The sequence below is a fragment of the Parasteatoda tepidariorum genome, chromosome 8 (assembly GCF_982258835.1).
Source record: "Parasteatoda tepidariorum strain Cologne lab strain chromosome 8, Ptep-v5.0, whole genome shotgun sequence".
Classification (NCBI taxonomy): domain Eukaryota; kingdom Metazoa; phylum Arthropoda; class Arachnida; order Araneae; family Theridiidae; genus Parasteatoda; species Parasteatoda tepidariorum.
Genome location: NC_141762.1, coordinates 35,530,135 through 35,555,959, shown reverse-complemented (window position 1 = coordinate 35,555,959; position 25,825 = coordinate 35,530,135). Strand labels below are relative to the sequence as shown.

The 25,825-nt window shown below is 30.9% G+C and overlaps 1 protein-coding gene across 9 annotated transcripts in view; it reads right to left on the bottom strand.

Moving 5' to 3' along the window:
• Positions 1 to 8,342: 8,342 nt before the first annotated feature.
• LOC107440397 (irregular chiasm C-roughest protein) overlaps positions 8,343 to 25,825 on the bottom strand; it is a 441,495-nt gene continuing 424,012 nt past the window's right edge. For 7 of the 9 annotated variants that reach the window (XM_071181523.2, XM_043046457.3, XM_087150105.1 and 4 more), the window contains 2 exons: positions 17,043 to 17,254; positions 8,343 to 11,914 (listed from right to left, as the gene is read on the bottom strand). In XM_071181523.2, the coding sequence (XP_071037624.1) occupies positions 11,531 to 11,914; positions 17,043 to 17,254 (596 nt within the window). In that variant the 3' untranslated portion in view covers positions 8,343 to 11,530. Of the gene's footprint in view, positions 11,915 to 13,253; positions 13,509 to 17,042; positions 17,255 to 25,825 lie in introns of all 9 variants that reach the window. The other 2 variants (XM_071181525.2, XM_043046459.3) reach the window with 1 other exon arrangement.

Sequence of the window (25,825 nt, the reverse complement as noted above, 5' to 3'; positions counted from 1 at the left end):
AAGTTACAGTTAAATATTTAGAAGGGATAGCAGCGGTGGCAGAGAGAGGTGGATATAATTAGTTTATAACTGTAAATCGCCATCTAGTGGACATTTTATTACATGCTAGAAAAAAAATCTTTAATTTAAAATTTTTTTTCATCGCTGCATTGTCCCGCAGTGGACTGATAGTTAAGACACGGTTCCCAGCATATCACCGACGTCAAGCATCACTGGCTGCGGTCAGTGTGCGGGTGGGTGACCACTTGGATCAGTCTGCGTGGGAACCGAGGGTGTGCGGTATTGGTCCTCGTTAAACTGTTTCATCGTGAAGTGCGGGTCGTCGGGCTACCGAAGCGGGGGTGCCATCCCCTCTGCAGAGGATCAAAATTGTGATGACATGTCTTCGGATCATCCTCAGGGATGTTTCCCAGACCGTCGCCAATAACCTATTGTGCAGCTCTAGTGCGACGTAAATGAACAACAACAACAACATTGCTGCAGGTTCTTATTTCTCTGCACTGAATTACGAAGAATTTCTTAAAATTGCAACCATTGACAGTTTCGGAGGAAAAAAATGTTAACAGCCCATTTCAATGGTTCCGAATCAAATTATTGCAATAAGTGCAGCGAGTATTCGTTGTGCGATTCATAGCACACAATTTGCCACATGGCAATTCGTCACTGGTACAATTCATCGTGAGCACTTTTGATCATAGGTACAACTCGTCGCAACTACAATTCATGGTGTAACTTGGGCACAATTCATCGTAGCGACAATGTGCGTGAGGGCAATTTCTTGCATTTTGATGCATTTCAATTTCGATGAAATACTCCTAAAACGGTAATCATAGCAATAAAAAGGGTGTTTCTTCAGAAAAATTTATAATACAATTATGGAATTTTTTTGGCAGAGAGCTTTGTTCTGTCGTTATAAATTGTACCTGAAAACTCTCCTTTCTTATATACGCTTCTCCTTCTTAGAGGGAAATGGGGGTGATTTGAAGACGGGAAATTGATTAATTTTCCAAACAAGCTAGTGAGGCCTTGTTTTCGATGTATTTTATCTCGCTAAATTGAATCAAACAAATTTCGAGAGGACATGGTATAATTTAAAAGCTACATGCGTTTTATATACAAAAAGTATTAGTTATATTTGTACCTTGTTACGCATCTGCACAAGTGAGAAGCTGTATCCTTTGAAACTTTCGAATTATTAGTCCCTTTGAGTAGTACTTATTTTCATTCGATTAAGAGAGAATTATTAAACAAATGTCAAAGACGCGTATGTATGATACCATTCACAAAAAATTATATTCTTTGCTCTGTGAAGCAATTATAAAATAATAATCCGCATTATAAAAACTTATTACATAGTTGATAAGATGGTTAATATATTGTATGCCTCCTATGCGATGAAATACAGTTCGTACAGCAGTTAGGGGTCCAGCAGTGGACTCATCGTAAAGACTCGATTCCCAGTGGAACACCGAAGTCAAGCATCACTGACTGCTGTTAGTAAGCGGGTGGGTGATCACTTTGATCAGCCAGCGTAGGGACCGAGATTGCGCGGTATCGGTTCTCGTTAAACAATTCTATTGTAAAGTGCATGACTTCGCGAGCAGGTCGTCGAACTACCAAAGCAGGAGAGCCATCCCTTCTGTAGAGGATCAAAATTGCGATGGCATGTCTTCGGATCATCCTCAGGGATGTTTCCCAGACAGTCGCCAATAGCCCATTGCGTAGCTCTAGTTCGACGTAAATAGCGTACGTTCCTACCTACCTAAGCCTAGGCGTGTCATCATATTAACGAGATCATCTTGGGAAAGATTACTCCACTCAGCACAAATGTAGGAGGTGGTTGATGGGCTGCAGCCAGTTGGCCATTCATGACCCACAAAAGCTCTATTTAATCCGGTGAGAATGGATGGATTACATATGGATGATGTTCTCACGTTGAAGGCATTCGTTTATGATGTTAGCTCAGCGAGCATGGGCGTTGTTATCCATAAACACAAAATTTGTGTCCATGACAACCCCCTAAGCAAACGTTAATGTTGTTCCAGAATGATGTCCCGATAAATTTGGCCTGCGATTTCGATTTGAGCATGCAGATGTGTTCAGAGCTCAGTATAATTCCACTCCAAATGAGCAATCCTGCACCGTCGCAACGGTGTCGTTCAATCATGCTGTTTTGGTGGTAATGGGTATCTGGTGTTCTCCATCGTAAATCAGACTGCTTCTAAACTTACATTCGTCAGAAAACTTCACATAAGCACACTGTGATGATGTCCATATTACATATTATATTCTTCAGGCTAATCACTGGTGACAGTCAGTTGTCGTGAGCGGAACACTTTTCAGACCTGTGAGTATAGAGTCCAATATTTCCCAAACGTCTGTGCACGGTAAATTTAGAAATTATGGTAACCGTGACTACAGATAGCTTACAAGTTACAAGACAGGCTGGATACAGTGCTTCGTCTCTGCTTCTTTTGACAGTTGCTGCCGAATACCAGTTTTCATTTGGCGTTGTAACTCGGGGGTACTGTAATGTGTACTGACATTTCCATTATCTTTGATTCGTTGTCAAAGCCTAGAAATTATATTTTGGAAAATTTCAAGTACCTCGGCTACTTCCATTTGAAAGTGCTCACATTCCAGGTGGCCGATAATACTACCACTTAAAAATAACTCACATGCGTTTTCTCTGTCATAACTATTCATGACAATGAATGGTTTACAGTACGCTTGTGAAAATTTTTACTTCTTTGCCATCATTCCTGACATGTCCTTAATTTACCCTTTCGTCATTACGAAGAACTGTCGGCGTCATTTGGTGGGTCTCTACAATTAGTATATTATTCTTGAAGATGTGTGTGATAATTCTACGGGAGAGAAATTTTTACTTACTTTGCATTAGGGTTCAATTTCCGCGTTATTCTGAATTATCCGTAATTAATGTACATGAGTGTATTTAATTTGAGACAGTTCAAATATTACAATACGATCTGAAGGGTAAGAAAGAGTTTTGGGATCTGATATGTTATTTACAAGGAGGTGGTGAGGTATGTGCAATGGCTGCTAAGATACTAAAATCCTCTTACTTTCATTTTTTTAAAGTCCCGCAGTGGACTGATCGTTAAGACACGGTTCCCAGCAGATCACCGAAGTCAAGCATCACTGGCTACGGTCAGTGTGCGGGTGGGTGACCACTTGGATCAGTCTGCGTAGGGACCGAGGGTGTGCGGTATTGGTCCTCGTTAAACTGTGCTACCGTAAAGTGCTCGACTTCGCGCGCAGGTCGTCGGGCTACCGAAGCGGGGGGTGCCATCCCTTCCGCAGAGGATCAAAATTGTGATGGCATGTCTTCGGATCATCCTCCGGGATGTTTCCCAGACCGTCGCCAATAGCCCATTGTGCAGCTCTAGTGCGACGTAAAGTAACAACAACATCATTTTTTTAAATGAAAAAAGAGAAGAAAAAAAATTGGAAAAATATTAACTTGGAGAGTTTCATATTTGTAATTAAAGATAAAATTTGGGGAAAGAAAAAGTCTAAAAGAAATTTTTTTTAAATAAGTGTTAGAGGCCAAAACTTTGAACTACCGAAGGAAAACACAAAATATTCCTGCAGAATTCTGAACAAAATTTTACAAAATAAATTAAAAAGTTAACGTTAGTTATATGGAAAAGTATATTATTTATTTAATTTATTTCTAAAACTAGATTTCTATCGTAAAAGTAAGAGCAAAAAACAAGGATATGGTGTTGTAAATTTCTTACGTATTAGTAGAAAGTTAACTTTATCAAAGTTGGTTTCAATTCCTTTTCAGAAAGGTTGAATCCTAAAATATTGATTGATGATAGGCCAAAAATACATTGAGAAAAGTTCATGCAAAAAACCATATTCATTTAGTGTAGCAAATAAAGCTTTTAAATGTTTGAAGTGTTCAGATAGATCTTTTGATGCTATAAGAATATCGTCCACAAAAGCAAGCCATGAGTGACTTCATCAATAACCCTTTGAAAACTAGTTCTAGAATTGCGTTCTCAAACTCTCATATGGGTCGAATGCGATGCATATTGAGGACTAGTGAACGTCTCTAGGATTTATGGGAATCTGATTACATGCTTTAGCAAGGTCGATTTGATTAAATATCTTAGGGCTATGTAAATTTGTGTTAAAATCAGCGATGCAAGGAATTAGTTATTTGTCTTTAACTGTTTGTGCATTCAAAGTGCGGCAATCACCAACTGGTCTCTATTTTAGCTATCCTTTTTTGGGTACCATATGAAGATATGAAGCATGGTTGCTACTAGATGGTCTTATATGTCCTAACTGTATCAGCGTTTTGTTTTTCCCATAACAACAGTGGTACTAGCAAAGTTTTGAATTTCTATGTCGAGCATTGAAATGAGATCTATTACGAGGATTATTGCAGTCTCTTTGAAAAAATGATCTAGTTTGAAACGAAAGGCTATAGATCTTTTTATTTATTTTCTAAATTTTGCGAAATATTCTGTCTTCCCTAACCCGAAACAGGAAAAGTTTCAACTGGAGATGGGGTAACTTCCTATACTATATCCAAAATTTCAATAGCTTTGTCGAGGGTTATATCTGAAACCGCTGCTAACATTGATTGGACGGATGACGGCAATTGCTGTAGAAACAACTCCAGCATAAGTTCATTTGGAATGTTAAGCAATTGAGAACAGCTTTTCATAGATCGTCATAAATCAGAAGACATTCTAGAACTTAATTCTTCACCCGACAAAAGTTGTCGAATCTCTTATTGGGAAGAATCCAGAACACTTTTATAAGCTCTTCTTTTAGTATTTTGTATGGGTTAGTTACATCAGGTTTCGGAAGAATATCGCGAGTCAAGGAAGCTACAACGGGAGGAAGAATCGAAACTATATAATTATATTTTGTTACAGATTCCGTAATTGTTTTAGGCTTTACTGAAGCAAATGTGCTTTCTCACTAAACAAACCATAAAGCAGGGTCTGATCTGTTGTAAACAGGAATTTGAACAGTTGAAACTTCGGTCACTGAGCAAAGTCTCTAAAAACGAATAAAATATTTGTTTCGTTAACGTTTCGTAAATAAAAGTTTTATTTTAATTTCATTATAATATAGATTTAAATGAAATTGAAGAAAAAGAAATAAATTTCAAATTTGTAATTAAAATTTCGTGTAACATTAATCTATGAAATAAAATATCCATTTGAAAATAAAATAAAAATGAATGAATTAATATTTTCAAATGTTCAAAATACATTATGTGACAATATAATTACTTTCAGAACAATTACGGTTATCGAAAGCTTCTTAAGCGTCAAAAAAAATTTGATTAAATAAATAATGATCCAGAAGCACTTATCTGTATATTAGGTCCAGTCATAAGTAGATTCTTTTCAATATGCACAGTGTAGAATAATTCTTTTTATGAGAAAATTTTCCATTGTTTTTGGAATTCATGCTTGTTTAGTTTCGATGATTCTGATCTGTTTTATGCGTGTAAAGTTTGGGGTCACTATTACGGATAATTAAATTACTTTTCATATTAAATTGCTTTTCAAAGATATAAATAAATGTGCATTTTTAAGTATGAAAAACACCAAATTCTTTCTACAAAACTTTATTACTGTCTTTTTCTATACACAACGTTCTGATCACCTCCCAAAAAACGTTCTAATCATCTGGTCGATTTGCTCTAGGGTTACATTATTTTTAAAATCGGCTTGGCGATAATTTCATTTGCAACTTGTCACTTTTAATAATTTTTCCATTCAGATCAATTAGTATTGATTTTAAAATTATGAGATCACTCTAACATGTGGGATGTTATTCTAGAGAGCAAAATAGTGTTATTTTTATTTTTGATAAAATTGGAATTTTAGTGTAGAATGACAACATTTAAATGTATAAAACTTTCAGAAATCTGTCGATCTTTCCCAATGATTAGCTATTCCGCGAATTTTTCCCCGTCTTAAACTACTATGCCTAATTTAACAATCCTGTATTTCTTAGATTTTTTTTTAAGTGAGTCAGTTAAAATAGTTAATTTAGGACGTAAGTTTTTTTATCTGTAAAAAAGCACTAAAGTTTGAATAAACTTAATTAAAGTCATCAACGATATGATCGGTTTGATTAACGTTCGTAACTTAACTATTGCAGGTTTGTTAGCTAATTTTTTGTGTTTTTTAAAATTAAACTATTGTTGTGATGCATTTATTAATTAGTGCATCATATCACTAGTTGAAATAGAAATAAGCTTTAGATACTTCGCATATTTCGTTCTTTTAGTATTTTAACAAATAGACTTTTAAACACAGCAGTTATATCGAACTAAGTCACAGTTAATGTGGAATTTGATATTCGGATCAATTTTAAGACATTCCTTTCAGCAATTGGCCCTCGAATGCAAACCGCAACAGGTAATTATAGAATTTATGGGAATAAAATCTCATTACCTTTGAATAACATCTCTTCAGAAGCCGAAGTATGTTAGAAAATCCACCGCCGCAGGATAAAAAGCTTTAATTAATGTTAGACTCTTAAAACTGTTTTGTGTCATTATTAAGGAAATGAGCAGTTAACTTAGGCAAATAAATGTAGAAAAAATTGGATCGATAAACCCCCCGAGATATGTCCTGGTTAATTGAGCCCTAATTATAAAACAATTTTTTAGTTTGAGAGGTATTTTCTGAAGAATAACTTTAAAATGCACCATATTTGAATAGATTCATCAAATATGGTGCACTTTTAAGTAACAAAGGAGAGCTTTCTCATAAATTTAGCGATTTATGTTTTAGAAATCATTATTTTTATGTTCGTAGTAAACAAGCGTTTCGTTTACTTTTTTTTATCAATGCCAAAATTAAATTGACAACGACACAGAACATCGATAAATATTGAAGTCTTTATTTTTGTAAATTAATTTTTTTAGTGAGTATTTAATAATTGTTCATTAATAAACGCGTATAAAACGCCGAAATCAAGACTCAAAATTTGAAAAAGTATGTGAAAATGAGCATTTAATTTTCGGGAAAAAATAAGTTATGTTACTATTTTAACCCCTTAACGCGCAGAGTTTTTGAAAAAAACCGGCCAAAAAAAAAGATCAAATATTTTTTATGTAAAAAAACACACTTTAGAACATTGTCTTTTCTTTTGGCGGACGATTTTGATATACTGCGCTTTTGTTCTATGGAAAAAGGCTATATTCAGAGATGCCAACTGCTTCGGACAAGCCGAAATAATTAAAAAAAAACGATAAATAACTTCAAAATATTTTTTGAAAATATTTGACTATTTTTGCTTGCTTTTTAAAAGGTATAGCATGACATAAGTACTATAAAGTGGTGATTTATATAAGTCTAAGAATTATTTAAAAATAGTGGTGGATTAAAATCTACAAAATTGAATTTATTAAACCAAGAATCACAATTGATAAACTACCACTTTAAAATATACATTTGCTGTCCGGAGCAAGTTGGCATCCCTGTATATTTTATTCTTGAATAAATAAGTGTTATAGCTTACAATCCTATGTAAATGATTTTTTTTCTTAGCTTTCACATAGTTATTTTCAATTATATTCGAGTGTGAAAAATTATAGCGGCATGAAATACAACGCCGCTCGAATTATCTCAAGTGTGCACAGTTTGGCATGTTTAGCGCGCTCGAATTAACTCGAGCTCACAAGTTAAGGGGTTAAAGTAGGAGTCACTACATGCTTTTTTTTTTATTAGGTACATGTAACTTGAAGTTATGGTGTTGTAGGAAAAGATAAAACAAACGAAAAGAGTCAAGTTGATAGAAATAGCGCTATATTTATTTCAAAATTTTGATTTGACTCTGGGAGGCAGTTGTTATTTGAGGTTGATCAAAGATTAAATAAATAAAAAAAGTATGTTGAAAATTTAAATAGATGTCTAATAAATAAAATTAATAGTCATGTTCATTTTCCAGATACAATCTCAGCGGAAAATAAATGCAAGCATAAGTAGGTATCTGATATTATGTTTAGAATCTAGGCTTTAATACAGGATGTGAAAGTGCGCAGTTGATCTGTAAAAATATTAAAAAGTTAACTTAAAGTTTTGAGGAAAAGGTAAAAAGTTGACATTGCATTAGAGAGATAGCGCACTTTCAAGTAGAATACTTACATTACTATGTTCTGTTCAAGCTCTGTAGAGTATTGATATTGTTCTACAGTAGAACATGCTAACTCAAACGTCCGGTGTTACGTGAAAATATTCAATAGAGGAATTTCACACTCTCACATAACATTATGTGTAATTCGAAATAGTCGTGTGGCTGATTAAAGGTGAAAATAAATGAAAATAGATAAGTTGATAACAAAAACATTTAATTCAGGAAACTTTATTGCTTACATCATTCACAGTGAAAAATATATGATGGCATTGTCAGTTTACGTCTTGATTTAACCGTTATAAATACTAACAGCAACGGTTCATACACTCTTACGTTCTTTTATACACATATTTACAAGGCATCTGGCACTATCTATGTTAGGAGGAAGAGAGGATATGATGGACAGAGAGAGATATCCACTGGTCAAATGAGTCTTATGGAAGATTCGAAAAGGGATCTCCGACTAACCGGTATCGATTCAGCTATAGAATTATGCTGGGCAGATATCTTTGGATATAAATAAGATACGGTGAAGCAATTTTAAGTGCAGAGTCCTGAAACGCGTATTTACTCGTCTTTAGAAATGTGTGTGCGATTGAGTATGATATAAGTTTTAAAAAGCTCCACATTTTGAAAATTAGATTGAAGTTTAGAGATTTTTTTTCGATCTTGATATCATTCATATTTGCTGAAACCTTAATATGGTTCTAAGTTTAATCATATTATCGTATTCCTTAAACATGATTACATGATACTATAATTCAATTTGATCGGAAACGTGATTTAATATAATACCTTATTAATGTTACAAAAAACTTGCACCGTAATGCGATTAAACCATTTTTTTTGAAGTGTATTTTTATTATTTTTACAAATACTAAATGCAAAACGCAAAAAGATGCACGCAAAGATAATTAGAATTTTGATCAAATACAAAGGAAAGTTAACTATTTAGTTACAGGGAAAATATATGTACAAAAATTAAGTTAAAAATAAAATTTTGCTTCATTTTTGAAAAACATTTCGTATAAATTATGTATATATTACTAAAATTGACAATTATAAACTAACTAAATTACGAAAATTGGCAATTATAAACTAAATTACTTAGTATACATTACTAAAATTGACGTATAAACAATTATAAAAATAATATAGTTTTATTTATCAAATTCAACTTACTCTCACAAAATGTTTTAAAAAGTTTTGTTTTAATAATATGATAAATATACCACAGGGGCGAATGAATTTCTTTTCTAATCAAATTAATAGTAAAAAAATAATCTACAATGGTTTATGAAAATTTAAAAATTTAAGATGCTTTTTTATTTTAAGAATTAAGACTGTAATAAAACGAAACGAAAGTGATATTGTATTTTTAATCGTTTTTATTAATCAATTTTATGTATATAGATTTCATTAAATTTATTTTCAAGTTAAACAAATTTAAAAAAATTCAAAGGCCATTTTCTGTAAAAAAAAAGTTTCATTTTAAGACCCCTAGAAAAAACAGTACAAGTAATGATCGAAACTAAGAAAAATATTAAAATGTTTTGAAAATGGATGAAATTTTTACAAGAGGTGACATTTATTTAGAATACGATATTTACAAATGACAAAGTCTGATAATGATAATGTAGTAATTTCTGGGGGAAACTATAAAACGTGTCTTTGGCAAGTTTTTATAATTTTTTTTTATATTTTTGCTGTACTAAAAACATTCATAATTGAAATTTTTTATTAATAATTTGCTTTAAGATAAAAGTAACGGCATTTTGAAGATGATATAGATCACATACGTCTAAATTTTCTGACAATTAAGTCGACAATTCCCTGGCAATAAATGATATAATTGTATAAAGAGAATTGAACGATACCTACCATATTTCAGGACAATTAAAATTGCTTCACCGTATTTTTACAAACATAACAAAAACTAAACATAAATAAATACACAATAAAGATGCACTAGATAGTGTAAAACAAAAACAAGCATTTCTTCACATTAATTTACAAAAACATGACAATCAATAAAAAAAAAGAAATCTGAATCAGAAGAAAATAGCAGCTCCTGAAAATGTCGAAATGTTCTCACAAATACAATCACAGCCAAAAAATTGTGAGCAGAAGTAGGTAAACGGTAATTTGATGAGAATCAAGGCCTCAAAAAAGGTTGTGAAAATGGCGCATTCGATCTTTGGAAAAAAAATAAAACTTCAATACTGAGATTTAGAGGCAAAAAGTGGCATGGCATTATACCTGCCTCATAATTTTATTTAAAAGTTAAAAGTCTGTTCAAAATTTGAGTTTTAAAGATAAAAGACACAAATACAAAAGTATTTAAATTTGAATCCACTTAATCCGGGAACATATTTCTGTAGTCCAAATGATGAAAGATACGATGAAAGAGGGGTCAGTAAAAAGATCATGCAAAGTCGGGAGAGGAATTTTTTTTCTACGTCAGGCAGCAGTGAACGGTAAGAAGCACCTTTCAATTTAGATTTAATAATTTTTATACACCTATTTTTATTTGATATTCAAGTCTTCCATAACCTCAAATAATGATCTGCACAATGCGAAACAAATATTGGCGGGAGGAAACGTAAAAGTTCTTCATGTAGTGGCACAAATACACTGGAATTCGAAAAAGTTTTCTCCAGATTTTCATATGGGTGGTATTTTGTTTTGAGTCAATGTTAACGACCACCACTGATACTTTATTGTGTGAATCAACACCAAATAAAGCACGGTTGACTTTGTAGTGATTGTTTAGAAATAAAACAAAGGGTAGGTCTGTATCAGCCTTTAGAGTCAATATAGGAATCTCCGTAACAGTTCACGGTAATCTCATATAAATATCAACAATCATAAAAGTAATTTTATAGTTAAATACATAACAGCTTTCCAACGCATCCGAGTATCTTTCAGTCTTTAGAGGGTATTTACACAGAACTTTCATTTTGATATACACAAGGCAGTTATGTTTATCCGGACGTGGCAAGCTCCTCAGTTTTGAAACATGCAAGAAGAATAAAAGAAAAACAGAATTTTTCTTTATTTTTTTAGGGGACGAAGATCCTTTTGATGATGATTGTTAGTGTCTTAAGGATCCATAACACCACTGAAAAGGTAAGATGTCAACTCAGTTTCGTTTGCTCCGTTGGGTGGCTGTGACTGGAAGCCCGCTGAGCACGAAACGTAATCAGCAAAGTGGTGTGACATAGGTCGAGTGAATTCTCCACCAAACTTAATCGTCCCTTTTTGTAAATCACTGAGACAACAATCAAACATAGATATGAATCGAAAAGTTGCCAAATTCATCCCCAAGTCGACAAGAGCGTGGACTTTGCTTTTATTTTGCAGGTTTCCTCTGCCAAGCCTAGCGTCAGACATGCGTGGCTAATGTGCCTGGCTTCAGTTGTGTCTGAGCTTGTTGGGCAGTGATGTATCGGTTTTGAGCCTGTGAGCTTGGCTGTTGTCCAGCAGCTGCTGGCGATGAAGGGCTGCTCGGATGTCCGCCCCAAGTTGATGTCATGAAGACTCCGCCCTGTGGTGGCGGTGGCGGTAGATTAGAGACTGAAGTCCTCAGGTATGGATTTGCATAACCTGCTCTGTATCGGGGATCGACTGTATGTGTGAGGTCGCTCAGTGATTGGGGTGGACTGCCATAGACACTGTCTCGGACGCCACCTGGTGGTGGGACGGCTGGAGGGGTGTAATCACGAGTGTAGTCAACGTATGGGATGTAGCCATTGTTAACTTGGCTTTCCTGAAATGATGAAACAGAATTAATAAAGATGTAATAATTTAGTGATAGAATATACTAGAAATGGCCATTGGACATACAACACTATATAACGAAAAGAGCTGTTGATAAAAATTCTATGCCAAATGAAAGTTTCATGCAATGTACTTAAAGGCTTTGAATGGAAATAGAAGCGTGATGAATAGAAATGGAAATGTAACGAGAAGATTGCAAAAATCGTATTCAGCAAAATTATCAAGCAAATTAGATTAACATACATCGAAACATTTTGCTCTAAAGTGTAAAAAAATCGATTTTCGCTTAATGTAGGTTTTTTTTCTATTATTTAATCTACTAATTTTCGGCATATAATCTGTTCTTCTAAAATTCTAAAACAAGTTCCAACTTATAATTTATGCAACAATAAATAGTCTCATTTTCATTGTAAATGTGGGGCAAAACATCGAATAAATTTTGTAAATTTTAATGTGAATACTATCATATCTATCCCAGTTAAACATAGGTTAAAAAAATATGAGTTTAGAGCAGAAGGTTGTTAAAAGAAAGTACAGACAATGTGGGAAAGTTCATGCTATTAAAAGAACAAACAAGCAAGTGCAATTGTTTTAAGATTTTAATTCCTAGTAGCCATTTTCATAACTAAGTTCAATAATTTTTTTAAAATTAAAAGCAAGCACTTACAGTATGGATACGTTTATTAATATCAAACGAAACATTTTTGTCTTCATTTTAACTAAAGGTATCAAACAGATTATTATTATAAATTTTTTTTGCCAACATTTAAATATTTCTTATATTTCACCAAAGTTTTTCTTTTTTTCTCTCTCTCTCTGGGAATTAAGCTGATCGAATGGTGCTATAATCATTCATCATTTTTCTGGCACATTGCTCGGAAAGTCGCTGATTGGCCCATAAATTTAATTGCCAAATTTGTAACTTTAATTTATGGTCTAATACCTTGAAAGCCGATTCTAAACATTTACTTTATTTGAGGGTTAATTTAGTCCTAGACTACATTTTATTATTTAAACAATTTATATTATTACAATTATATAATCAGTATGAAACATCCAAAAACGAATTCTAGACTACAACTATATTTTTTAACATTTTAAGTGTCCAAGCAGGCATAATTATCTTGTATATCATAAATATTTTTGATACCAGCTTTTTATTTGTGAAATGATACTTGGGTACTATATTAAGAGAAAATTGAAATGCAGGTTCTAAGAAATGACTTAGTATAAATAGATAATGGCTGATGATTAAACTAATTCAAAATCAAGAAATGACATGCTGAAACATGCAAGAACGTGCATTGTCAGAAAGAGGAGAAACAGACCCCAAACACATTCTGTGAGGTCTGGAGTTCGTGATGGTGATTCTCCAGAACATTCAAGATTAGGCTTGTTGTTTAGAATGTAGGAAGGTTGAAGGGTATGCGAAGAAGAAGGCTGAGAAGGAGAAGAGGCTTTCGGGTATCCCCGAGAATCGAGTTGATTGTTGTGTTGGTAGTTGAAGTAGAAGTGAGGACGGTTGTTGGTTAATCCGGAGGTTGGTTCATAGGGTTGGAGAGTCTGCCTCACCTCACTCATGCCTATTGAGGAGAAGGACACACCGTCAACTTCTAGGCTGAAGGGTGTATAATTTTGAATGTTTTTCTGCTGGGTTGGAAATGCAGATGAAACGAAACATGTTTTAGTATTCAAACAAGTAAAACGCTTGATATTTAATATTTGATGAACAAAAACCTGTACACTATTCATAGCATGATATGTCTCGTTAAAAAATATATGTGACATGCAACAAATGACAATTGAAATTTTTTTAGTATAACTACATTTCTGTTGTTGTTATATTTCCATTTAAAAATGAGAATTTATGTATTTAAATACTATCATATTTTTTAGAATTGTAAGTATATCTATCTTTAGAATTTTATTTCAGATAGAGTCGTGATAAATCTTTTTAATCATAATCAGCAATCTGATTGTTTTCGTATTTCCTTTTATACATAACACAAATTTCTTTCCACATGGGTCAGTCAGAAACATACCGGATTAGGATTAATGGATGTAAATCCTGCGTTAAGATTTGGTACTAAATTTGGATTATAAATAACATAAAATTTTTTGAAATACTTGCTAGGGTTACGATAAAATTAATATTTATATAGAGCGTCAAACTAAAAGTTTAATCTTGCAAGATATGTTTTAACTCCAAAACATTCATTATTTGCAAAATTTCTATGAATTATAGTTGAAGTATTACTCTATTTACGGCGCAATAGAGCTGCACAATGGGCTATTGGCGATAGGCAGGGAATCGTCCTTGAGGATGATTAGAAGAAATGCCCTCACAATTGTGATCCACCGCAGAGGACATATCTTCACCGCTTTGGTAACCCGAGTACATGGGTGCGAAGTCGAGAACTTAACGATAGATCATTTTAACGATGACCGATAACACTCACCCTTGGTCCCTTCGCAGGCTGATCAAAGCAGTCACTCGCCCGCTTACTGACCGCTAGCAGTGATGTTTGACCTAGATGATCTACCGAGAACCGTGTCTTACTATAAGGTCATGGGCAGATCTTTAAGCGACCACATCTTTTTTAAAATGGGTTTTTGTAATTAAATGGTTATTAACTTATATTCGCTTTTTTTACATCATCGACAGATCAATATGAATGGAGCACTCTGGTATCCATTTAATATTAAATCTAAAAGACAAGGAAACTTTTGAGTTAAGTATTTCATAAAAACTTTTTTGAGTGAACTTAATTCGCATTTGTGATACAGAAAGAAACTCTAAAATTTTTCTTTCTATAGCTCGGTGCCGATTGACTCTGACCTATATTTAATCTACAATTGAGGATTTATTGTAGCATTATGGAAGTTGTGGGTTCGGAAGCATAAAAAATTAAATCTCTATCACTGGAACATATGAATTAATCCTCCATCCAATCCTCTATCATTATATGAATTAAACCTCTATTCAGAGTATTTACATAACAATTACTCTTTTTAAATTAAATACTATGAAATTAAGAACAGTTGAACCAAATCAAAATATGAGGAATGATTATGTGCATTAGTGCAGTGATCATGCATACAAGCGTGATTTTTGTAACAAGCAAAATGCAATTCTTTTAAGAAGAAATAATTATAATGCAAAAGAAATTAGGTGTATTTTGATCTGAGGGAAATACAAATGCAAAATTTTCGGGGTACACTTCACACAAAAGTAAAATAAATCAGAATAACTTTGTTTGAAACTCATAATGTATTATAATACGTAAATATTTTGATACTTGTTAGGTATTAAAATTATTTTGAACGAACTAGTTTTTTAAGAATATATATATTTTGATTAAATACTATAAAATGTTTTACATTATATGGCTAGATAGGAATTGATTGAAACGCAAAAATGCAAATTTTTTAAAAACTAATAGGTAATTTTTTGAAAGAAAAAATATATCATTTATAATCCTCTAGATGGCGGCACTACAGTTCTAAGACAATTTCAGATTACTTAATATCGTTTGCAGGAGACTATCTCATTAAGTATGAAAAGTAATGCACTAAAGATAAATTTTTATGTAACAATTGCAAAGTTCGTTCTTGATTTGTTTCCGTAACATATTTAAGTATTGTTTCTGTGCACGATTGCAGAAGTTTTTGAACAACGTTAAACAACACTTTTATTTAAAATTTATGTAAAACACTGGTATTTATGATTAAAAACTCAATTCAAAATCGAGTGCAAGACAAACGTTTTAAATATAAAATGCTTAACATTTTTCTTTCTTTTTTTTAAGAGATGTTGCACTGAAAAAGTTTCAAATTTCATACTCAAACTATATTCGCTATAAAATATTAACTATTTCACAGCTTTTATTAAATGAAACGTCAACAACGATTTGTTGAACAAACTTAAATCACTTCAAAGACTAAATCCATTTACAAATTCCTAATTCATTTCATCTCTGCTTCTTCAACAGCAAGATCACTGTGGTGTCAGAGAAATAGTTAAATAGAAATAATGTCGTTAATTGAATGAAGTCTTTTCTAAAGTTGCTTTACGTTTACTTTTAATTGATTGATAAGTGACAAACCGTACATTGCTCGTGAATAGAACTTCCATTGACGTTGATTTTAGTTTTCGAAATCAATACGGAGTGTTGCCATTTCACAAAATGTAACTTAATCGTTCAAGATAAAACAATTGTTCTTTATTATATTTGTTTGTACGGAGTCAATATTCAAGTAGCTTTTTATGTATGACGCAATGAGAATTGCCGTGTGTTTATAAGAAGTGATTTTTAATTCATTTGAAAAGGTGGATGGTAAGTTTTCTAACACAAATAGTTTTCAATTCAAATGATCTTTAAATGAATTGAAAAGTCGATTGAGTAGCTCTTGCAAACGTTATTTTCATGCTTTTCACGTGACAATTAAATGAATTTCAATGACGTTTTGATAGTTCTTCATCTAGTTAGTACTCAGTTTCAATTGGAGTAAACTTTTATAATCTGAAATGGCAATTGGGTGGTTTCCCCTTTTAATATAAAAATGGTTCATTTTTAAAAATAAGTATAAATGAGCTCAGCGTTTTAATGGTTTGCCATATAGTGAGCATTTTTATGCTTTTAACGAAACTGATATTTAATTGAATTTAAATGGTGATTGGGCCTTTCTCCATTCTCTTTATCGAATAAAAGCATTTTGATTCATGGGTCTCAGGAAATGAAATTTTAATATTCACTTGGTTATTTTCAAGAAATACAATAGCTCGATAAATACGACGACTACAACGTTTAGTTTAAATATGAAAACTAAACTTTAATGGGTGGAAAATTACTAGTTGTAAGCACGTTGTTTCAATCTATCTTCTAAAACCTTAATTACGCGAACGACGTTTTAACTTATTGGACGAGGAAAGTTGCGAGGTGTTTGGTAAACAATTAACTGCAATTTGGGTCATTAAACTTATGTTGAGGAATTTCTCCCCGATTCCCAGGTATAAAATGGTGCGAGACAGAAGAGATAGAGATAGATAGAGACAGAGATAGATAGAGTCCTCAGGCAGAAGAGATAGCCGTGGGACTTGAGTTTGAATGTCTTACCGGTTTGGGTGGAAAGTTACTCTCCGTGTAGTCGCTGGGATTGTATTTGAAAATGTTGTCTTGAGCTGCCCGGTCACTATTTTCCTCCCAGCTCCTGTCATGTTCATTGTTGGAGAGGGAAGAAGCAGTCCGGATCTCGGCTTTAAAGTCCGAGTCCCCGGACGACGCCGAATCCGACTGTTTCGTTTTTTTCTCAGACCCATAATCCTCATCTGGAAATAATAAGCGCAGAAATCAAAATAACAGAAATAAAAAACCCTGAGAAATTCATAATTGTTTTCTTCTATTGCTTTGCTTTTAGAAAGGACAAAAAAAAGTATTCGAATAACACAATTTTTTATTGAGGGTCATTCATATATTACATAAGCACGTTTTTTTTTTTTGTTGCAATTTTGGGCTCCTCCTCCCTCTTAGACAGCAAAAATAAACAAGCCACAAATCTTATCCCATGCTTACGTAAGAGAGTCGCAAACAACCTTTGATTTAATTTTTTTAAATAGAAGTCCCTAATTTTAAGATCAAATTCGAATATGTGATTAAAATTTTCAAAAATATAATTCACTTTTCACGAGTGGAAAATTCCTTACAAATCTTTTCATTTTTTTTTCAGTGGTACCTCTGAAACTATTAGAATAAATTTTTTTGTCCACCTTTTTCTTTCTTTAAACTCAATTTTTTTTAATTTTATCAAAATGAGAAATTTTTCTCAGTGCATTTTTGAAAGTTATTTGTTAAGATTTTCATGTCTTACTTAAGCATTACCTTACCCCTTCCTTCCCCTTTGTTAGCAGAAATAAGCTTATCAGGAATCTACAAGCTCTTACGCCTTTTATTTATTTTGCAAAATATATGGACTTTTTTATTAATTTATATGGTAATTAATTAATTGATATATTGTAAAAGGATATGGTTTTCAGCAAAGTAATATTAAAAGTAAAGGTTCTGTTTTTTGAAATAATTTTTAAACTTAAAGAAGTTTTTTTTATTCATTTTTTTAAAAGCAAAATTACATTGTATAAATGTATCAGTTGTATTTCATACATATAACCTGTAAAAAATAATTTTGAAAACTATTTATAATTTTAAAATGAAGTGCCCTCAAAGTATTACAAGTTGAAATTTTACGACATTTTTTTCTGTTAGAAGAAAAGTGCTATTCAATATTGCAAAATTCGTAACATTTTGTCCCAGGAAGTGAGGTTAAAATAAATGTGCAGCGATACCTTATAGCTAGTTTTCTAATATTTTAGAATAAGAAAATATAATTCATTTCTACAGTTTTTCTTATTTCTTTTTATCGTTTTTTAATCAATACGTTAAAAATCAATACGTTTTTTAAGGCTAACTTAACAGTGTTTTAATTTTTTAGAGCGATTTTTCTACCTGTTTCTGAAATATTCATTATTTTGTAATGAAAGGTCATTTTCAAAATTCTTAATTAGATACAATTTTAAAGCAAGGGGTTTATAACAATCAACTAATGTTATATTATTTCGTTAATATGGAAAATTAATCTCAAATTTTTTAAAGAGTCTTTTAATGAAATTATTCGTTCATTTTAATTAATTAACTACAAGGGGTAGAGGAGATAACTTGACTAATGTTTTAAACAAATCGGAATAGAACGATGACTTCAGTATATAATATTCAGAGGCTAAGTCCCTTGTTCGCTACCGCTCACCAACCCCCATGATTGTCAGGCTATAATTGTTGTTTCTTATTAAAAAACATTGTTTTCTATGTAATATGAAATTACTCAATTAAAATACATGTATTATATAAAGATTTCTAATCTCTTATGCCCCCTTTCTTATGTTTAACATTAATTTCTTTCATGTAAATATTTGTTTTGAATCATATTTGATTGGTTAATAGTATGAAAAATATCATATGAATCTATTTTCCTTCTGATTCTATTGAAATTTATTAGTAAACACAAATCATTTTCATCAGTAGTCATTTTTTTAAAGTAAAATTCAAAATTAAAGGTTTATTTTTATAACAAATATGAGGAGTTCATAATCGTAATTTAATATTTCCATTGAAAACAAGACAGAACCTTCTTCTTTGACTTGAAGTGTGCATAAGAGTTGTCTCATATGTTAGATTCCAATAATAATTGCATTCAGAAAGTTGATCATATGTAAAAAAATATTTTTAGTGAAATTAAGATAAGGATTAGCTTAGAATATTGTATGTTAAAGTAACTCATATGTTCAAATCATTAACTTGCCCTACTTTTTCTTAACAAAGGTATACTAAAAGGTACTGGAGAAATATAAAACAATATATTGTTTTTACACTTATGTAATCTAACTTGCTGCTTATTAATGACTCGGTAGATAGGTACTTTGATTTAACTCGCACTAGAGATGCATAATATGCTGTTAGCGATGGTGTGGGAAACATCCCTAAGGATGATTTTAAGACATCACAATTTTGATCATCTGCAGAGGGCATGGCTCCTCTGATTTTGGTAGCCAGACGACTTGCGTGCTAAATCGAGCTCTTCACGGTAGAACAGTTTAACGAGGATCGATACCCCGTACCCTCGGTTTCTACGTTGGTCACAGTCAGTGATCCTTGACTTCGGTGTTCTACTGGAAGCCGTGTCTTAACGATCATTGCGGGACATTAATGACTCGGAGTAGATGAATAAAAGTAGTTTCAGTTAACTATTTCACTAGTTACTGCTTTCAGAAACTTGATCATTATCAAAAATTAGGGTTAATGAAATTAAAATAAGAATAAAATTAGAATTATAATGCGTTAGTACAAAATAACTATTTAAATAATTAAATTGTTCTTTCCTCTTTTAATAACTAAAAAGTAAGGGACATGATAGTATTATAAGTACAGACGACCGCGAAACACAAATAAAACTCTTCATAATTAAATATAAGACAGTATCTTATTATGTGAGCTAACTTTTAATTCTTTAAAAACTTGGGCAGAGTATATAGGAGTAATTCATTTAACTTTATAAGCGAATGCATTCAGAAACTTGGTCGTAGTTAAAAAAGATATTATAAATGAAATTAAGATATCAATTTGTATGACATTGATAAGCGTAATTCAACTATTAAACTGATATTTCCTCTTTTAATAACTAAAAAAGTACCTGGACGTGATATTACAGAGTGGCAACGGCTGCTGGAACACAATTAAAATTCTTCAAAATTTATAACAAGACAGCGCCTTCTTACCCTTACGTGAGCTAACTTTTAGTTTATCAAAGACTTGGGAGTGGATGGTAGTTTATCCTGACCAGTGAACATACAGAACCGGAACTCCGGATCGATCATTTCATTAAGCTCTAACTAATAACTATGAACCGGAAAAGCTCGCAAGGTCTGATTACTCGAGGGATAGACGACGAACCGTTCTAGAAATTAGACAAAGACTTTGCACCCATGGGGACTTAGAATTCAATTCTTGGGCTCCGCGTTGATTAGCGTAGAGACTATATTGATTTTATAACGGAGACCTTTAAAGGAAACGAAAGAGGGGGTCGAGAAATCAACGACATTTTGTTCGGTTTAAAGTCTAACAAGATGTCACTGTTAGTGACAGTTTTGCGTCCACAAAAGTAAACGGCTTGGCGATGTGTTAACTCTACGATTGGCGTTAGCATGGGTGTAAATAAGCGCAACTAATTTGAGAGAGATATCTGTTTTCTTAGTATTCTCGGCAAAGTTCTAAGATTGTTTGATGTCTTCATTTAAATTGTATTTGCCGAATTTTAAGCAACCATTAAACGGTTTTCAGTAGGTGTCACATTATTAATATTTCATAATAATGTTCATAGTTCAAAATGAAGTTTTAAAAAGTATAACATTAAACAGAAAAACAATTGACAGTAACAACATAGCGAGTAATATTGCCATATTGACTTACAAACTAGAAAATAATTGAAAATAGACAAAAGCAAGTAGTAACAGTGGCAAAAATGCTTTTAGCTTCAAAATGCTTTTACTGTACTAAGATTCCAAACTAAACAATAAATGTTAATATGACTACTGTATGCAAATTCACAAAAACTATAAATATCTAATGTATACAAATAATGTGTAGAAAAAATGATTTAAGACTTGCTCCAGTCATTATTTTATATTGTGTTGATGTCTCGAAATTTCAAGAGCACGTTAATTGTAATTCCTGAAATTTCATTAATTGTCCAGGCTAAAAATAATCTACAAATAAATAATTTAACTCATCCTGGTAAATTTGCCATGGTAACTCCGATGAACTGGCTCGGCTGAGTTATGATATTGTATTTGATATTTCGTTGATGTCTGGGAATTTTAAGAACACGCTATGTGAATTCCTTGACATTTTTTTGGAGGTAAACTGCGATTAAATAACCCTTTGGATATTTTGTTTTGAAATCTATATAATTGTTTTAAAATTTTTGAAAGCTATTTATATGCACTGGCAAAATTTCTGGATCAAATAACCGTATAAAATACCGGCACTTAGACTGCACCATATTATATCAGAATTTTTACAGTAATATTTATTTAATTAGAGCGATTTTACTGAAATTATTACTGTAAAATTTATGGTATATAAATTTTTTTTGTTCTTTAACTTATTTTCTTAAAAAGGGATTTTACGGAACCCTGAGTGCCAGCTGTACTTTTTACTGAAATTTTATTCGGAAGTTTTTACAGTATATAACAGTTACGCGTGATTATAATATTCTTAAATATTTAAAAAAAATATTAAAAATTTTTTAAAAATATTTTTATGAATATATTTTAAATATTTTTATGAATATTTTTAAACATCTTTATAAATAGATTTTTCTTACAAATATATAATGAAAAAAAAAAGAGTTATTTACTTTATTTTTATCAAAATAACTAAAATATAATTAGGTACGGCATGTTTGGTTGAAATTATTAAGCAAATTATTAGAATTTAAGCAAATCATTAGAATTATTTAGTTGAAATTATTAGAAATATAAGCAAATTATTTATCTATATGGCCTCATTATCTGTAATATTTAGATCAAAAAACAGTATAGTTTCGACCGGGTTGTATGTATAATAATATAAATACTATAACAATATAATCAAGTAGAATAATTACACATAAATTTTTATCTTAAAAAATCTATCTACGATTCATTTATTTCTCAGACTTTATCAAAAGAAAATGAGAAAAATTAAAAAAAAATAACTATAATAAAAGAGAAAATTTTCTTTGAGCTTTAAATTGAAATGTCTCGGATTATTATTGCCGACTCGAAATGGTGTATTCACAGTTGCGAACGAAATGAAAATCCGTATCTTTTTTCGCGAAAAATGGAAAAAAGCTGGCATAAAGTATAGAAATAAAGAAAAAGGGAAACGTGTATTATTACTGCTATTTGCATTTGTTTCGGTAATACAAAATGAGATTGAAGTCATACACACATTTTTTTTCCTTGCTTCATTTGCAACGCTCAACTGGGTGGTAAATAAAAAAAGGGAAGACAAATGAAAAGGAAACGCTACTTGTTTCGTTTTACGTTCAAATTTCATATTAAATCCTTTGAATTCAATGAAATGGTTTGCTTTTACTATTGCCTGCATTGTAATGTCTTGTTTAAATTCCACAATGTGTTTTTTCTCTCGCTGTTCTATTACATCTAAGGAAAACTAGAAATTTCACAGACAAATATTGTAAGCTATCTTTTTCTTTTGTGTTCAAAATGGGTTGAGTTTTTAAGAAGTAAACATATTTTAGGGGATTTGATACTAAAGTTTTAAGTTATAGATATTTAATTTTTTAATTAATAAATTAATTTTATTACATCTAAAGAAAACTAAAAATTTCACAGACAAATATTGTAAGCTACTTTTTTTTTCGTTCAAAATGGGTTGAGTTTTTAAGAAGTAAACATATTTTAGGTGATTTGATACTAAAGTTTTAAGTTACAGACATTTAATTTTTTTAATTAATTAATTTATTTTATTACATTTAAAGAAAACTAAAAGTTTCACAAACAAATATTGTAAGCTATCTTTTTTTGTGTGTTCAAAATGGGTCGAGTTTTTAAGAAGTAAACATATTTTAGATGATTTGAGACTAAAGTTTTAAGTTATAGATATTTAATTTTCTTAATTAATTAATTTATTTTATTACATTTAAAGAAAACTTGGATTTTCACAAACAAATATTGTAAGCTATCTTTTTTTCGTTCAAAATGGTTTGAGTTTTTAAGAAGTAAACATATTTTAGATGATTTGATACTAAGTTTTTAAGTTATAGATATGAAATTTCTTTTAATTAATTAAGAAATCGAAAGTGTGATTTAATTCATTACGCATTAATTCATTGTGTATTTTTAAACATGTGTATAAACAAATAAATTTTCAGCTTCTTTTAATAATAGTATACTTTTAATAAAATAATTAGTTTCAGTTTCAATAACTGGAGTGAAAATGGGCATAAGCTATGTCTCGAAAATATTACCTTAAACATTTTTTAAAAAAGAAATGCGAATAGTGCTGACTTAAAATATCCTCAGTAATAGACGGATCATGGGTTCGAGTCCCTTTGTCGCCAGGCTAACCGTCGGAGGTTTTCCTCTGCATATAAAACAAATGCGGATTAGTTGCATTAAAAAAAAGTCCTCTTCATCGGTAAATTTCTCCCAATACTCGATCTTGAAGTTCCCTTGTCTTCTGGATTGGGTCCAAAATTACAAGGCCATGGAGTTGAACATTGGTAGTCGTAAACTCAATATTGAAATAAAAAGGTGAAAAGATGAAGAAGATGACAATAAAAATAAGAATGTAAGTAACAGCAAAACCGGGGGAATCCTTTACTTAATATTTCATTTCATACATATCCCTATACCGAATGCTTTGTGAATTAATGTTTTATGAATTGATCAAAAATGCATCATTTTTAACTGCAAAATTGTGTTTTTAATCAAAGTTATAGTTAGCGAAAATTTCGGGATATCCACATGTATTATCAAAAAGAGAGGATAAAAATTTGTTTAGCTTAAACCACAAGGGGGAGGTGGGCGATTAAAAATTATTCATTAATGATAGATTAAAAATGTCTTTATTTCTTAAGAATGGAATGCGAATTTGGATCCCATGAAGATTAAATGTTGGATTAGGTTTGTCTATTTAAGTTTGGAAATACATTTTCCATATAGTATTTTAATTTGAACCTAGTGCTTGAAATTATTATATAATTTAAATAATGAAAATTAAAAATTTTACATTATTGAATGTTAAATTTTTTCGTGAAGTAAAAATTTTTTATTCCAAAAGGGTAAAAAAATTATTTTGCTTTTAAGTCAAGTGAAAGTATTAAATTCTTATTATAATTAATTTAAAAGGGAGTACTTGAACTATATTCTAGTTAATTCATTAATGCAAATTTTTTTTCTTGGCTTATTTCATTATTATTCTTGACGTATTGAAAATTAAGCTTTATTAAATTAAAAAAAACAGCACATTTAAAGGTTTTCTTATATATTTTTTAAAATCTTTTAAATAAATGAAAAGTAGTTAATATAAAAAACTTGTTTAATGAACTAAAAGGAGTTTTTTTTAATTGAAAGATTTTTTTCTTAAATTACGAACATGTGGTTAAATAATTCTTAGTTATTTGAATTACTTTATTTGAAATGCAAAAAAATAATTATAAGAGTATAATATTAAATGAAATTTCCTTTTTTGACGGGAATTATGATTTTTTCCTATTTAAATCGGTAATGTTTTTAGATAAAAAGCAAAACTGTGATGCAAAATAATATTTCATGGGAATTAAAATTACTTTGTTTTAAATACGGTCAGAAGTTTATTATAATAGCATATATTAACAACAGTATAATATATTAAATTAATAGTATTAAATTATATCAAATACACAAAATGAAATTGTTTATGACACTATTATATAAAAAAAATTTCATTTCCTGTAATAAAAATTATCAATAGAAAATTATGTATTTTGAAATTAATGAACGTATTGTTTTGATTTAAAAGTAAACTGAGCAGAGAAATAATTTTTTTTTATGTTTAAAATATAGAATTTCTCAGAAAATATATATTTCTTAAAAATTTTAATTATTTTTTGTAAAATTAAGAAAGAGAAGGTAAATTTCTTTAACTTTCACATTATTTTTTAAATTTAAATCGGTAATATTCTTTTATTCAAAAGCAAAACTATGTTAAAAATTTATATTTTTTATGTTTAAAACACAGTATTTCTTTGAGAAAGCATTCTTCAGAAATTGGAACTACTTAGATTGAAATACAGGCAGAAGTTAATTATAACAATACATAAATACTGTAAAATTTTAAATAAAAATTAATTTCCGTTAACATAAATTATGATTTTTTTTAAAACGAAAATTGGTAAAGGTTTGTATTCAAGACTATAACTTTTCTATAAAATAAATATTTCTACTGCTTAAAACTAATAATACACCTTTAAAAAGCGCGTATTCTTATTTTCAGAAGTAAATTAATTTTGACTGTATAATAAATAGATTAAATCATTTTTATAATAACTGTAACACCCACTGTACAATTATCATGAAATATAGATATAACTATCAACAATGACAGAATTCCGCATTGCACATATTTTTCTCTCTATTTTTAATGTTATTGATGCTTCTATGGAGCCATTCATCTAGCTCTGTCCCTTTGGTGGCCATTTTCCCTAACTATAGGGCAGAACTGTCAATTATATGTTGCTTTACAACCACTACTTAATTCAGAGCCTGAAGCTCGTCAGCTATTATGGTCTCCACCCTAAATCGGTT